Source organism: Gymnodraco acuticeps, unplaced genomic scaffold (assembly GCF_902827175.1).
Source record: "Gymnodraco acuticeps unplaced genomic scaffold, fGymAcu1.1, whole genome shotgun sequence".
Taxonomy (NCBI): Eukaryota; Metazoa; Chordata; class Actinopteri; order Perciformes; family Bathydraconidae; genus Gymnodraco; species Gymnodraco acuticeps.
Window position 1 is genome coordinate 50,986 of NW_022989984.1, and position 17,348 is coordinate 68,333.

At 42.7% G+C, this 17,348-nt stretch overlaps 1 protein-coding gene across 1 annotated transcript in view; it reads right to left on the reverse strand.

The window, feature by feature from the left end:
- Positions 1-16,993, reverse strand: part of lama4 (laminin, alpha 4) — a 49,047-nt gene extending 32,054 nt beyond the window's left edge. The window contains exons 1-4 of the mRNA XM_034212406.1: positions 16,729-16,993; positions 607-705; positions 402-529; positions 230-310 (exon numbers count right to left, since the gene is read on the reverse strand). Coding sequence (XP_034068297.1) covers positions 230-310; positions 402-529; positions 607-705; positions 16,729-16,830 — 410 coding nt within the window. The 5' untranslated portion in view covers positions 16,831-16,993. The remainder of the gene's footprint in view (positions 1-229; positions 311-401; positions 530-606; positions 706-16,728) is intronic.
- Between the last annotated feature and the right edge of the window lie 355 nt (positions 16,994-17,348).

A 17,348-nucleotide genomic window follows, 5' to 3' on the forward strand; every position in this document is an offset into this window, starting at 1 on the left:
ACAGGTTGAGAAAAAAATGAAAAAATACACAAAATAAAATATAGAATAATTCATAATTTTTGTATTTATTCATCAAGTGTTTCTGTGTTTGCAAGTGTTTCTTGATTTGGGTTTAATTAATTTGCAACATTTCTAGACTATTATGTTAACCTCAATCAGTCATCTGTAGATTTGGTGTTGTATTATGCACAGAGAGCTGGTTGGTGTTTTGAACCCCCCCAGCACTGACCTCTCACACAGATGTCCAGCGTAGCCCTCTTTGCACTTGCAGCGCAGAACGGCAGCTCCTCCGTCACAGTGCACTGCAAAGCTGCACACACACAGGGGGGGGGATATTTCAGAGGTTACACACTGCCAACACGCAGCACTGTGGCTGTACAAACAAGATGAGAGGGGCTTACTTATTGGAGGGAAGGGACAGGGGGCAGGCGCAGGGGCGGCAGATGTGTCTTCCATCCCGGCTGGGGGCCAGCATGTAGCCATCCTCACACATCTCACAGAAATCTCCTGTACTGTGATCCCTGCAGTTCTGAAGAGAGAACATTGGCTATGGAAATGAAGTTGAATGCAGTGATGTGGACAGATAAATAATGTGGGGAAACTTACTCTGCAAACACCAGTGATGTCTTCACAGGAGTCTGCGTGGCCTTTGCAGTTACACGGAAAGCACTGGTTTCGCTCACTCAGGAAAAATCCCTTTTTACACTGTAAAGTAGAGGGAACAGACATTTTTTATAAAGTCTTTAAAATCCTTTGGGCTCTGGGACTTCTTCTCCCTGAGTAGAGTAGTTTACTACTCCCTCTGCAGAGCCTCTGTGTACATTAAATGTTGTTCATAATAAATGACGAGATTACTCCTTTGATACCAATAATATTCCTGATAGTTCTGATAAATAGAGATGTTTTTACAATTTAACATAATGTTTCAGGCACCAGTTGGCTTGTGTTCTACAGAATGACGTTTTAAAAGCTGCATCCTGTCTGATGTTTGTTTACCAGGATGGTGTGATATGAAAGGTCAGAGCCATGAATCACACACACACACACACACACACACACACACACACACACACACACACACACACACACACACACACACACACACACACACACACACACACACACACACACACACACACACACACACACACACACACACACAGACCTTTGAATATCTTTAAACACTTGAAACAGAACCATTCAATGAGGCGTACAATAGCAGTCTGTAGGAACTCCATAGTTTGACCTCCTTGTTCCACTCAGTTAACTGAAGCCTCCAGAACATTCCACAGCCTAACAGAAAGCGTACAGTGCTGTATGCGTTACCCATGATTCACAATTTCCTTTGATTTTTCCACAGATGGGCTCCGACACAAAGACATGCTTCTGTAGCTTGCTAATGTGATAGACCCCGTGAACAGCAGCACCGATTCTTCCTGCAGACCCCCTGACCCATAGGGCACACACACACATGCTCATGCTCTACAGCAGGGTGTCCAAACTCTTTCATTGAGGGCCAGATACAGAAACACATACGAAGGGCTGGGCCCCTCACATAAGTTAATTTGTAAGTTAGCAAAATCAATCAAATGTAGGTAAGTTATTCTTGATACTTGAATATGTTGAAGAAAAAACAGCCTCCATCACAGCTCTCCAGAGGGTTTACTTTATTACAAAAAGTGTTGCAGCTCATTCCATAAAACAGAAGCCTCAGATTGCTTATGTAGCAGGATGAGTCCTAATCACCATTGTAAGGCATATTCTTGTGAGCCTATCACCACCAGGGAGCACCCTATAAAGGAGCAGAGGCTTCTAGCTGGCTGCCTCTTGTTCGTTGGTGCCCAGACCTGCCCACTTCCGTCCTTGCCGTGTTTGCTTCTGCCACCGGCGTAGGTATGTTGAAAGAGAGTAGCTGGCTTCAGGTAAAGTTCCGCAAATTCTCCATCATACTTAAATGTAGTCACGTTTTGTCTTGCATAGCGGAGGGTCTTCCTGTTACGCCTGTCAAGCAGCCGTAACGTAGAGAGTAGGGGTGTAACGGTTCACAGAATTCACGGTTCGGTATATGTACCTCGGTTTGGGGGTCACGGTTCGGTACAACAAGAAAAAACAAAAAAAAGTCCCAAATGCATAATTCTAGATTTGTTTTTTATTTATTTTGAACAGTAGTGCAAGTTTCAGTTTAAAAATAAGGAACTCTAACATTTTGAATAATTAACTGTATTACACAGTTAAAAACAAACCACAAACAGTAACACACACACTCATATGGCCATATTATCTATAATGGCTGATGTCAAACAAAAAGGTTCAATAAGCTGGAAAACTAAAAAGAATGTCTTGAAAATATTACAAAATAAATAATAAGAAAGTGTTTCAATCACAATCAGTAAAAGCTGCGGTCCTCTACTATTGCATAAGGGCCGTACATAGAAATTTAAATTTTGCCAAAAGCTTCCGTTATTTATTTTGGGCTCTCATGTCTATTGGCTTCTTAAAAACAGCGGGGATAAGCTGTTGAACTGCTGTTGTCTTTTGCCGGGCTCCGGTGATTGCCAAATCTGGGTGATGCCTTCTGATATGATTTAGCATGGCTTGTGTTACCATTAGCAGACCGCACCGCTATCGAACAACGCCGGTATTGTGTCAAATTATGCACCCCGTCGTGAAATGCACCCCTTGACACGGGAACGCGCATTTGAACGTATAGTCCGCATTCTATGTTGTCTTTTAGATGGTTGGGTTGTCGAATCCTGGATTTTGCATTCATTCGTCACTTATTTTTCAGTTTTTTTTTTTTTAATATATGTTTTTATTTAATTGTGACGTCCTGTCTGTATACTTGTGCTTGTACTTGTGCTTTACAATGTATTGTTTATTTTTACATCAAGTGCTTGAGGGTGGGATTAATAGAAACATTTTATTTTTGGGGGTGCTTTTTATGAACAGCCTGGTTGCCACAATATGCACCCCTTGCTCTCTCTGACAATAAACGTGTCACATACATGAAACTTGCTCCATTTATTGGTAGGCCTACTAGTCCTACAACTATACCCTCCAAAGTGCTTGAGGGTGGGATTAATAGAAGCATCTTTTTGTGGGGGGTGCTTTTTACGGCAGGCCAGGGGGTGCATTTCACGACGGGGGTGCATCATTTGACACAACACCGGCACACCGTCCTCGTCCGATCCACCACTGGTACTCCCTCGTTATTTTAGTCCACAGGGAACCCGAAATGTTCCCACACAGCTGATTTAAAAGAAGCAGGTAGGTCTTCTAGCTCCTGTGTGTTATCTGAACTCGCCATACTAACTTTTCTTCTTCTTGTATTTTGTTCGTTTTGTTGTTTCTTCTTCTTCTTCATTTGTTGTTTAAGGGCAGCTGGCAAACAGATTTTAGGCACAATACCGCCTGGATTATATATAGTGTAGTGGATACTGCCCTGAATGACAGACTTTTTTCACACTCGTAAAAAATGCGTATTCGTCGTGGTGTGACTGCATGCACCGAACCGTGACGGGACGAATACGGATACCGTTACACCCCTAGTAGAGAGCATGAGACTCTCCCCTCTCAGCCTGATCGGTATGTATGGCGATTTATTCAGTCCATTCACCTCACTTTTTCTTAATACTAATATTATATTTCTGTGTTTATTATTAATCTAAAGAACCGCTGCTGTTTTGCTGCACTGAAAAAAATGTGTTTCTGACGGCAGTATCATCACCTGTACCAGTGGCGGCCGGCCCATAGGGGCACTAGGGGCGCCGCCCCACCTCTTCCCACATTCTATATTGTCATTAAAAAATACTTTAATTTTATAAAAAATGTTTTTAATGAACAAGGTACATATTATAAAGTTGGTGTCAGTTAAATGTATAATCTACGATAAAATATAGATAAAATGTGTTTGCGATGTCTAAAGTTACTGATAAGTCACGTGTTTCCTGCTTGGGGTGCAGGAATCTTTGCCCATTGACTTTCGTTATAAGTGGTGCATGCACAGTCCGCACCTCTTCAATGCAACAGATAGGAGCAGCTCTTCAATGCAACAGATAGGAGCAGCTCGGGGCGCACCAAACTGCGCCCAAAGCAGCTGTTGACACTGCCAACAACTAGGGGTAAGCAGGAGCGGCAGAGTGAGTGATTGACGTTGGAATGAGAGAGAGTTATACGGAGACGGAGTGTAATCAAAACTAAATAGCGAATATGTAGAAGGAACATGATGTTTAATCACTTAAAGAAACACTCTTTGAGAGGAGGACACTGGAGGGAAAGCTGAGAGTGAAAGAGCTCGGACCTGATCAGCCTGACATAGGCAGGAGTTAAGGACAGAGGAAGGCAGTATACCTGCTCTTTTTCAAGGAGCTGGTTTAGTGCTATAGTCCTGCCGGAGTGCACCGGAAGGAACGACACTATCATAAACAAATGCCCACACACACACACACACACACACACACACACACACACACACTCCCTGGCGACCGGACATATTCTTCATAAAACTAATAATATGGCGTAATAATTGGGCAGTTCGATGTGTTTTACCATAAGAAAATATCTTGTGCGAACGAGAAAGTATATTGTGCGCAAAAATTAATAAAGCGTAGCCTCGTTTTATTTAAATTGAGGCCACGGCCTGCGCACGAGAAAGTATCTCATGCAAACAAGAAAGCCACGTTTTATTTATTTTTCTCTCTATGAGCCCTCCAGGGCTCCGTAGTTTTCCCTTTTTTCCCTGTTTTAGTTACTGAGAGCTGAAGGTGGTGGTGTTGGTGTCCGGGGTGGTGGTTCCCCCTTTCCGTGTGCTGTGCTCCCCTCCCCCCCGGGATTCTGGATGTTCTAGGTGTGGTTGTGAGTGTGGAACACGTGTGGCTAGGGTGCCTTATGTTTGTTTTTGTGGGATCCCTCCACTCACTCGTTGACCCTATCCCCCACTGGTAAGCCTCAGCCCCTTATTAGTTGTTTTCTTTCCTTTGGGTATTGTAGTGAAATGTTTGTATTTATTCATGTTAGCAAACTATGGATAAGCTTAAAATGGGAATAATTTGGGTAAAACTGTGAGCTGGATTTGGGGCCTGTTGACATGTGTTTTTGAGGACAAAGGAAGATGGGGGAAGGTGAAAGCATGTCTTGAGTTGCATTCAACTTATATCTAGCTACAGTGATTGGGGAAACCTAAGGTCTAAGGTGTTAGGGATATTTGGGGCTGCCAATCAAGGAGGTCCAAATGGGAGGATCTGATAACTCCTCCCATTGTCAAAGAGTATAAACACAGACACACACGCGGTGTTCAGCCTCTTTCCTCTGGATGGCTCACGTGCAGGTAAATTCGGGATCCCAAAGATTAACTGTATTGAATTTGTACTGTATTGATTGTATTGTATGGTCATATTATCATTAAAGTAACGGTTACTTGGTAGCTCTGGATTCCTTCCTGTATTAACCAGCTTGATAGGGACGTGCGGAGATTTGAAAAGCGGACCAGATATCCCTTTAAATCTCTAACAAAGTGGTGACCCCTGACGTGCCAGATATAACGAAGCTGAGGAAGAATCCAGATGACCGGAATGGGTCGGGAATAAACGCTTTCAAACATCTCAGACAATCGGCAGGTTGGTACGCAGACGCCTGTTATGAAATTCGACTGTCTGTAATTGGATACGCTAAAACTTTAGGATTGTCTGTAGGCGTTTCACAATGTTTTTAAAGTTTAAATGGAATATACAATGCATATTTTACTATGTTAGGAAAGTTATATACAAAACGTAAACGTTGATCGCCAGGTAGACGGAAAGTCCTGCGTAACGTAAATAGAGCAGTTTGGCGCGGATCTGCAGGTAGTTTATTCCTGAGTGGCGTGGAGACGGTGCAGTTTTGTTGGTTGCGAGGTTTGATTCCTGCACGACAAAAACCTGGAAACACGATATTTTAGATCGGGTCGCGTGTTTAAAACTGGGGTTAAATAACAGACCAAGGCTGAAAGCTAAAAGCCAGAGGTCTGTTATATGTTAAATCGAGGGAGAGCGTTTCCCTTTGTCTGTAAACTTCTGCTGCTGCCATCTAGTGGCTGAAAGGGGGTATCACACCCTTGAAATGTTTATATGGTTTCTTCGAGTTTAATCTGTAAGCTTCTGCTGCTGCCATCTAGTGGCTGAAAGGGGGTATCACACCCTTGACATTTTTCATTACATTGCTGGCCGGTATTGAAGACGGGAAGCACGTTAATAGTAACAACGACAATAGCCCAGTATATTAATTAGAACTGATTTTGGAAAAGTGGTACAAAACAATAAGGAATTGAACATTTTTTACAACGACAGCACCAGGAGATGAGTAAACTCAAGAATCTGTAGAGTGTAAATACATTGTGAAAAACACATTTTACACTCGAACTGTTTGCACATCATAGACAAGGAATTTAGACAATATAAATAAATGTTCAGAAAGTAGACATAGGCCTACGCTTGATTCAAATTTCATTACTGTGATCCGATTGGTGTGCTCTGCAGGTTTACTATTGTTCGAAGTAACAGTGGGATTTAAAATGAGAGAAGATATGGAGATGTTCTTTCATAGTGTGTGGAATATGTGATGCTGGAAACATGTAAGTATTTCAGAGTTGTGTTGGGTAAATATGTAACAATGGATGAAACAATTTTTGGAGTGAGTTTTTGTAATATCATTAGTAGACATTAATTATGTTGTTTAGATGGCATTTAACAACTAAGACAGATAGTATGATTAGAAAGAGACAGAGTGGAAAGGGTTGGATTTATTTAACATCAGTGTGCTAGACTTCTTATAGGTAATGCGTCCCGAGACCTGGACTCCCCCTCTGAGTTAGAAAGGCTTCGATCCCGACCCTCCAAGCAGACAAAAGACCTAACCCAACAGGAGACTCCTCCTTCTCCATCGTACAGACAGAGAACCAGAGCTGAACCAACAACAACAACAAGACTACATCAAGACTGCAGCCAGAACTATCTCCACCTGTGGCATCCAGAACCAAACAGCATGCTGACATACAGAGAGATACTCTCATCAGCCCCTCAGACAGGACATGAGAGCAGAATTCGCCCTCCATAAAAACAGCAGAGAGACTGTAAAGGAGGAGTGCAACAACAGTGGCATGATGGGGCTGCAGATGTAACTGGGCCAATGGCTGCCTGAAAAAGTTACAGCGGATGGTTTCAAAAGCTGAGGGACTGAAGAGAAGACAGAATCAGAGGAGTTGGCATGGTCGATTAGAAGTGAGGAGGCCGGGGTCACGGCTTGAGAAAACCAGGGGAGGAGAAAAGGAGAACGGGAATGAGTGAGTTACACATAAACACACTTATTCACAAAACGCACATTTAAATAACTTGAATTAACTTCATAAATACGTAAAGACAGAAAGATTTATTAATCAATTGGTAAATTAAAAATAGCAGTAAAGAGGAAACTATTAAAGTAAAATGATAATCATCCTAAAACACACTGACAGAGTAGAACTATATTCTTCAATATTTTCATCATGTTAACAAATCATTCTTTAAGAGATTTTTATTCACGTGTGAATAAAGTAGCGATCTCATTGGTTACAATATTGATCACCATTAAAAGGATAGTTTTAGGAACCGCTCTATAAGACAAATCTTTATTTGGATTAATAATGTTAAAGGGAGAGCTGGTGCCAAGCCACATATAAAATTCCAATCTAAAGTGTTGATTTCACCATTGTGGCATAGTTATTACCATCCTTGATAAAGATGGGAGTAATTGTTGTATGTTCGGACACCCAAGGTTCCACACACTGCTAAAGAGTTTAACATTGTTTTTTAAGTAGACCAGAATTAAAGATAAATGAGTATAATGAGCTATGAAATGCAGAGCGACACAGATCCTAGTAATGTTTTGACTCAAGATAATAGTTATGTACACAAGTTTCTGAAATAGATCATTAGACATTTTAATATTAATTAGGTGTAAATGGATTGCAGTAGTAGTAGTACTCGAAGGAAGTGAGTTTTGTACCAAGTTTCAGGAAAAGTGGGAGGCAGAAGTCCCAATGACAAGTGAGAATCATCTTGAAAATCATAGTTGAAATCGTGACATATTTTTGTAGACAAAGGATACTGGCCTATGCTGAAATGTCAAAGTCTCTGCAGAGCACGACACATGGCCAAAAAAGACGGAGACCAACTGACCTTTGACCCTGACCGACAGTGTAACTTGACAAGGCACTGTGGATGACTGACTCTGGGGTGAAGCTGACCAAACTTGACATGACAACCAGACAGTGTGAGTGTGAATGAATGCCGGCATGTGATCAGTGTAACTGCATGATTCTAAAACAATAACCAACCAAGCATGTTTTTGGACTAACATATTATTTTGGTGCTCCAAGGGAAACGAGAGGTTTCCTAAAAATTCCACAAAAAGGGGAAACCACACATGTGACCCGGTTATATTTTACTCTCACATGAGTTGGCGGTTTGCAAATGTCAAACTAAAATCTGAAGATTCTGTTTCTTTTAGGCCTGAAGGACGGAGAGGAACACTTCTTTTCACTGAAGTGTTTACTGTGGAAATAATGATAATGGATGTCAAATTGTAAATAATGTCCGTTATGTCCCTAACCAATTACCTGACAGTTTTTGTTCCCCTCCCATTACAGGGTTTTGTTACACATGATTTCATGTGTAAAAAGGGGGGAGTGTGTATAATGTATAAATGTCAACATGGCTGTAAAATTCACAATTTAAATGTTTTCTTTTAAGGATTGACAGAAACCTTCCGCCCCAACCCAGATGTTCAAACTGAGCATTGAATGTAATTAACCTGCTCCATATCTGGGGATAAGATACTGTTTGATGAATGTTGAGATGTTTCTAAATATTGATTTGAATTATAACAGGTAACACAGAATCAGTGGCCAAGGGGCTACTGTGAAACCGAAGAAGTTGACCTGTGATAATGAAACAATTTTGTAATAGTTTAACAGACATTAGAGTAACTGAGGTTTGAAATGTAGAAAGAACATATTACAGTGAAAGCTAAAACATAGTAGTGTATTGAGACAGAATTTAATTTAGACAACATCATGTAACTAGCCTGGTAAAGAAGTAAAAGCCATAGACTTTATTGTTTAGGTCATTATGGGGATATACATTTCATCTAAATTTATAATAGAAAGACATTTGATGACAGTTTGTTGGAATTCTGTATTCATTTTTTCAGCTTGATAATATCTAAGCACTGACAGGTAGAAGCAGTATCACCAGGAAATCATTCACTTTGTTAGTATCGTGATTTTGGTTGTTTTTGAATCCATAACATTAGTGTGTTTCTTTACCAGAAACATTAGCAGTTCATATTATATTTGGATTTTAAATAGGATTTCATTTAAAAATAAACACGGATGCTTGCCAGAAATTCAGAGCTATTGAAATATGTTATTTAGTTTACCTAAAGATGTTGAGGTTCTTATTTAGTTGGCACAATCCAAGTATTAAGATTCTGAAGCTGCACTGGCAGATAGGAGGTCTACAATTAATTTAGAAAACCTGTTCACAGACGGCTGTTGTTTCAAGACACCCCACCAACAGGCTCCAAGTGGGTCAAAACAGCTGAGCGTAGGCTTGAGGGAGTTGTATCAGATTTCTCCACACAGGTTGCTGGCGCCAAAAGGGGGACCCGAGAAGCACGAGGCCGACACAGCAGAGTTCGTCTGGCTGAAGGTCATCAGGACAAAGTGGCTCAACCCCAGGCTCTCCGGCCCCGACCGAGTGACCCAGCGGACCTCTTATGCCGTCTGCCTGGGAGAAAAGGGGGACAGCTCGTACCACGGGAGCCAGTGTGCGGCGGGGAAACCACCTGCTAGGACCAGGGGACGACATCAGGACGGACGTGGCCCTGGCAGACGTGGACTACTCGGAAGCAGCGGACTGGAGGAGCAGGACCCTGGAGACATCCTTACAGCAGACGACCCGGGAGGCATCATCAGCGGGCCGGAGAAGGAGGATCGGGAAGACATCTCTACAGCATCGACCCGGAAGCCGCCATCAGCGGGCCGGAGAAGGAGGATCGGGAAGACATCTCTACAGCATCGACCCGGAAGCTGCCATCAGCGGGCCGGAGGAGGAGGAGGAGGAAGACATCTCTCTAGCAGGCAGCCCAGAAGCTGCTGTCAGCGGATCGGGGGGACAAAGACACGGCAAGCCAGGACGGCACAGGGGACTTGTCGAGGCAGTAGAGGAGTCTACTTCTCTATGATCAGTTCCACCCGTGAAGGGAAAGCCGCATCTCCCCCTCCTTATTAGCTGTCCTTGTGGGCTATTTCTCCGAGGGGGGGGGGGGGGGGGGGCTGATGATTCTAGCACTCAGCTGCCCCCTCATGGTTCCTTCACTGCCATGGAAAGTGGTGTTCTGTCTCCATGAAGGTTTCTAGTACTCTAAATACCAGCTTCGGATGGATTTATACAATGTTTGGGGGACGGACACAGTAGAAAAGAATGACAGTGGGTATCTTTCAAAATGCCTTGTCTAAGTTTATCTCTGGAGAAGGAGATAAAAAGGGGGATTTGTAGTGAAATATTTGTATTTATTCATGTTAGCAAACTATGGATAAGCTTAAAATGGGAATAATTTGGGTAAAACTGTGAGCTGGATTTGGGGCCTGTTGACATGTGTTTTTGAGGACAAAGGAAGATGGGGGAAGGTGAGAGCATGTCTTGAGTTGCATTCAACTTAGATCTAGCTACAGTGATTGGGGAAACCTAAGGTCTAAGGTGTTAGGGATATTTGGGGCTGCCAATCAAGGAGGTCCAAATGGGAGGATCTGATAACTCCTCCCATTGTCAAAGAGTATAAACACAGACACACACGCGGTGTTCAGCCTCTTTCCTCTGGCTGGCTCACGTGCAGGTAAATTTGAACCTGATTTGAAAAGCGGACCAGATATCCCTTTAAATCTCTAACAGTATAGCCCTGTGACTGTTTTCAATTTCATTTTAACTATTGTACAAAATAAACTGTTCTATTTTTGATAATTGAAACACGTCATGAGTATATGAACCTGTGTGTGTTAGTGACTTAAAACTTGTTCTATTTCCCTGGGTGAAATTCCCGGGGTGGCGTTGTGGGACTGAGTGGTTTAATCAAACTACTTTTAAATAAATACATTTCATCTGCGGCTGCTGCTTATAAACACATGAATACTATGTAATATATTTATACATATGTATTTAAGAAGTACAATATAAGTCAAGTGTCATGTGTGGGCCAAATTCCATTATACTTTTAGAATTAGCTTCAGGCCAACTAAAAATGGACCATGGGCTCTTCATCATTATCTTATACTGTACATATTCAATGTGGCAAACTTCCATGTAAACACATCCTGAAACTGCAGCTAATGAATTTAAAATGTGTTGGTGCCCACAGAAAAACAGATGGAACATTTGGCTCCAAATGGTAGTCCAAGCCATCAGGATTAATGACCCACAGGTTTATGTGAAACCCCTGAGATCCCGAGCTGCTTCCCATTTGTAAAGCTACTTGTTTAGGCCTATTAGCTGTGTGACAGTCAGTGATGGTTCAAACAGCTGCAGTGTGTGCACAGGGCCCAGCGTTAGCAGACAGGCAGCTGGTGGTCTTGAGATATGACATGAACTCTCTAGACTCCTCTAAAAATGAGAGGAATGGCATCAGTATAAACACAGTAAGATGTGGAGTAACAGTTTCCTGCCCAAGTTTGGATGACTTCACGTTGCGATCATTTGCGTTTATGATTTGGGCTCCACCACAGAAAGGAATAGTTCAACATTTTGGCAAATATGCTCTGTCATTTACTTTCAAAGAGTGAGATGAGAAGATTGATTCATCTAATGTCTGTCAACAACTATGAAGCTTAGACTTACACCTATAGCACAAAGACTGGAATAAAACGGGAATGAAAGAATGAGCGCAGCTCTGTCTGAAGTTTAAAATATTATTTTAAACTCCTGTGAACAAGTAAGATGGTGTCCATTATTTAACCTGATCATCAACAGAAATGTAAGATGTGCAATTGTAGATGCATTTTAACTATTTGATAAACAACATCCATCCACCCAGCCCTTTCCAGCTACGTTAATGGAAAAAGCATTGACGAAGACACTGTACACAGTGCTCAGCAACAAACAGCAGACAGACACCGGCCTGTTGGAGACTCACACTCTGTCACAAGTTCGACACATTTATAGTTGTTTTTGGTTTGAAATATTATAACTCTCCTGTCATTTCAGATCCCGCCTTCCTCCAATCAGCTCACTCCCATCACCTGGTCTCCCCAGCCCTCCACCTCACCTGATACTCATTCCCTCATGTGACGGCCCCAGAGCCTGTGTGTTACAGGTCTTACGGTGGGGTGGAGCTGAAGAGGCCAATCAGCGCAATCGCGGACACCTGGCCGGCGCCGAGGTGCTATTAAGCCCAGCTGCCCGGAGTCACGGGGGCCCCTGACTCTCTCCAAGCCGGCCGCATGAGGAGTAACACGGCGATCCTCTCCCCTCGTCCATCTATTTTGTACATTATATTTAACAGCCGCAATAAATGTGCCGTGGCTTTTGGAAACTCGTGTACGTTTTGTTATCTTTCCGTTGTGGCCTACGAGCCGGGCATAACACTCATTAACTCCACAGTTTATATACCACCTCACTGTCACTTGTCCTCTACCAGATTGTCTTGTGTGTTTTGCCAAGCTCTCCAGCGTTTCCTATTATATTTGCCTAGTTATGTGTTCTGCCCGGTTTTGACCCTGCCTGCCTGATTTTGGACCTGGAGTTTCCTGCCTGCCCCCTTTATTGGATTTGTTTGCCTGTCTGAGGGATCTCCTGGTTCTGAGCCCTGTTCTGCCTGCCCCCTGATTGGATTTGTGTTCCTGACTGTTGGATTTCCTGGTTATAACCCGGCCTGTCCTTGACCTGAATAAACCGAACCTTTTGAACACTGCTTGTATCTGTGTCGTGCTATTGGGTTCAAATCCGTACCTGTAAACGTGACACACTGAGCTAAAAGTGTTGCATGTTTGGAGACAGCTCTAAATGAATGCTTATGTTACTCTGTACTGGTGTGTACAACGATATTTGCTAAGGAGAAAGCCATGGACACAGTGTAAGGTTTAAATGTATTGATGCATTATCATGTTTCTTTTTCTTCTAACATACATTGAAAGTGACATTGAGAGTAAAATATGTCATTTGATTGTGACTGAAATGTTGTTTGAACATAAGCCTATTTCTTTCTGTTTTCCTCCTTGTCAGAAAAAAACTACCTTTTTTTTTACGTCTGTATGAATCTAGCTTAGCTGAGATTTTTGATTAATCGTTCACTCCATATTAGTGTTGTCACGATACCAACATTTTGGTTTCGATACCGATACCAAGTCAAGAATTCCGATTCTTTTTCGATACTTTTCTTAAAAAAAGGGAAACCGTCTTAAATGTAATTATTGTGCTTTATTTCACACCAGAACCATAACCACATTGGTAAGTTAGCTAAAAAGATAGCCATATTAGACAGTTATCATTGTCATTAATTGCAAAATAAATTACACTGGTTTGACTTAGATTTGAGGGCTTGAGCATGATGTAATTATGTTATCTATCACATTCGCTAACCTGTCTGTCTGTAAATTCTTTAAACAGCTCTGGATGCCGGTTGGCGAGGTGCTTAGCCAAGTTTGATGTGTTGGCTCCCTTGGTTTGCAGGGATCTAAAACATGTCTTACAGACAGGCCTTGTGGTGTCCGTAGGCTTGCCCTCACTGTCAGAGATATAGCTCAAATACTTCCACATTTCGCTTCTGGCGTCTTTTTTGTCAACAAGTCGAGGCGCAGCGGCAGTCGCACTCCCACTTGCAGCCATGCATCTCGTTTTCTCACATGCTCTGGCAGCTAGAGCGTGCACGAGAGAGGGGAGGCACTTAGAGCGTGCTTGAGAGGGGAGGCACTTAGAGCGTGCTTGAGAGGGGAGGGTGCAGGCACGGCTGCAGTGCAGGGAGTGGCAGCAGAGCGCTGAACACACACGACTCTTATTACATCGGCGCTTTCTCACCGGAGTACTTTTCCCCGCCATTCTTAAAGTACCGATACTAATGAAACGGAGGAATCGTAACGTTTTTAACGGCAGGGTATCGCGGTACCTTTCAAGTATGGGTACACCGTGCAACACTACTCCATATTGCCCTCCTTGATATGGCCACTAGTGTGGGAGAAACATCCTCAGTGAACTTTAGAGATGTCAATAGCCATAGTTTAACTTTGAGCCAGGCTAGCTGACCCTCCTCCGTTTTTAGGGCGAGGTTACATATTCTTTATAAAGCCCAGAAACTACCCACAAGTTGATATACTCTTATCTTAAAAAGACAGCAAATGTTTTGACAAGAGCCCTGTTTCCCTGGGGTTAGTGGAATCTGAAAATGAGAATAGGAATGTTAACCATTGTGCTCATTTCAATACCGCTTAACATTCTGAGAATTAAAGAAATTGACATTTGCAGCCTTCGCCAGCTATGAGGTGTGAAGTATTTCTGTGGCCATCCCACTGCCCTAACTACAGTAGAGAACAAAGATGACATTCAACATGTTAGCCTCTCCCTGTTTTCATGTGAAGCGGCTTCTTCCCTTCCAGGAATCAGTACATTTCCTGTGTGTTGACTGAATGCTTCAAGATACTATACGGCTCTATCTCTGCGATACACAGCCAAACACATGCAGCTCAAAAACAGGATTTGTCTCTCAGTGCTTTCCAAAGTCAACACTCACTCTGCCCCAAAACTGTAAGTGTGTGTGTGTGTGTGTGTGTGTGTGTGTGTGTGTGTGTGTGTGTGTGTGTGTGTGTGTGTGTGTGTGTGTGTGTGTGTGTGTGTGTGTGTGTGTGTGTGTGTGTGTGTGTGTGTGTGTGTTATAAAGATCAGTTTCAAATGTGTTCAGTTTAATGTCCATTTGCCTGCCGACATCATTCTGCCAGACTGGGAAAATGAAGTGGATTAATGTTAAAGCTTGTATTTCATTTCCTCTCTGCGTCCTGACTGAAGCTGCTGCTGTATTTGTTTTGACATCGAGGAGAGGTTCAGACCCTGGATGAAGTCATGCTTACTCCTCCGAACTTCCTGAGAACAGGACAGAGTCAGGGTCATGAGAATCTCATCCTCAGTAACTGTGCACAGACAGTCTGGCTGCAGGGGCCCCTCTCAGGGGACCCTCAACAAAGAAAGCTCACACAGCGAGAAATAAACACTTACACAATAAATTAAATAAGAAATAAATGTTTAAATTGTACTTGTAGCACTGCCAAGTTTGGGCCTTAAATAAGTCTCCATTCTCGAGACATTTTCCCAGGTTGTGTCTATTCACTGATTGTACTCTATCAGTTTGAGAAGTCACTATACAGAGGATCGTCGTGGCTCTCTGGATCACTTCTATGTACCAATGGGTTCAAATCAACCCCAAAAACCTTCAAAGCAGCCACATAATTACAGTCTCGGTGTACGGGAACATTTGTGTAAATGGATGTAGTTTGGACCATGGCCTGACATGGGGTGCTAGCAGCTACAGACAGCTAGCACTGTAAATCAAATCAAGTTTTATTTATATAGCACATTTTAAAAACGATTTTTGGTCGAGCCAAAATGCTGTACATGCAATAAAAACACTTTACTGCGATAGCAAACCGAAGACAATAAATGACAACAGCAAATGTAAAAATCAAACACAGGGAAATGTCAGGAGTCGTACTCCGCTCAGACTAGAAGGCCAGGGAGAAGAAGTGAGTCGTTAGTGTAGATTTAAAAACCTGTGCAGCAGGGAAGACTTAGATGACATCACAACTGTTCAATAAAGGCTAACCTATTGTCAGCATTGGCTTATTATAATTGTGTCACACATCTGATGGTGTTGTGAATTGAAACATTAAGAATGTTATTCCCAGATTGAGTAAATGATATCAAATGTGTTGATAGAGAAGATAATCAATCGTGTTCCACTCTGCAAAACCCCAGATTACCATCAAATACAGTTGTTTAACATTAACATCAGTGCTTTTAAATTCTTGATTTCTAAATGTGGTTATGGCAAATTAATTATTGTTATGGTAAGATTTTGGGAAAAGCAAATGATATACCTGGTGCAGATAAACTGTACCAGCAACAATGAAACTGCTTTATGGGGAGACCATTACAGATTGTAAATATATTGTTTACAGAAAAAAACATTGGCCCTCAATACAGTATGACCAACATGGATTTCATTTAATGAAAATTGAGCAGAATATAATTTTAAATCAAAATAGATGAACTTTGGCATAGTGAGGCTTCTCATGCCCTTACTGTCTATTGTGCTCTCTGTCTCTCTCCCGGAGGTTGCTCAACATTTGGCAGCTGGTTTCTATTAGGGAACTGCCAGGGAGGGGTGGGTGGGGGGGGGGGCATGACAGTGGTGGAGATAGTAACTCAGAGCACTTCAGCGCTTTAGCCTTGGGCTACGTCTGATGACACAAACACACACGTATGAACACAAGCAGGACCGAGCTCTATAGACAACCATAACTCATCACCCTCAAACCTGCCTCATCTGTTACAGTTTGTACCCTAACCTTTGTACACGATCATCAGCCTTACACATGTGCAGTAGGTACAAAAGTTGTGAAACTAAACATAACATGCACAGTTTAGTAGCCAAAAAGAGATTTAAGCAAATCTGTCTTACATTCGGGAATGTCTGCTGCTGTTCCCCAAGCCTGGCGGCAGACGCTGGATAGGCAATCCCTGATAGAATGCAGAGAAGGCAGAACAGAGATCTAGCAGCCATATTTGTGTGTTTGCCCAGTGGAGCACTGGTCCCTCTCTGCCTGTCCCTGTCAGAGTCTTCTGGGCAGCTCCTCTCGCTCTGCTGCACCCGTTGGCTTCACTTTTCCTCTGCTCCGACCTCCAGATACAGTCTCAGCCGGCCAGTGAAACAAACTTGTGTGGACTTCCTCCCTTTCTCTCCCTCCCTCTCTCCCTCCCTCCCTGCCCTGATTCCTCTCCCCTAGCGAACTTGCCTCTCCCCTGAGCCCGTGCCTAAATCACATACAGATGGGAAGCCTGGAAACTGAGAGAAAGAGTGAGAGGGGGAGAGAGAATAGAAAGAAGGACAGACAGAGGCAACAGAGGGCTTCTGTCTGAGGCAGACAGTGCACCCATCCAAATATCTCCCATGACTGACCCAGTCAGATTGAGTGGTAGCTCCCTGTATCCATTTGCAGGTCCGTGGCACCCTTTCACCTTGGGCTCAAAAGACAGCATTTTTTATTTTGTATAATTTGTATTTGTTATAATGGGACACAG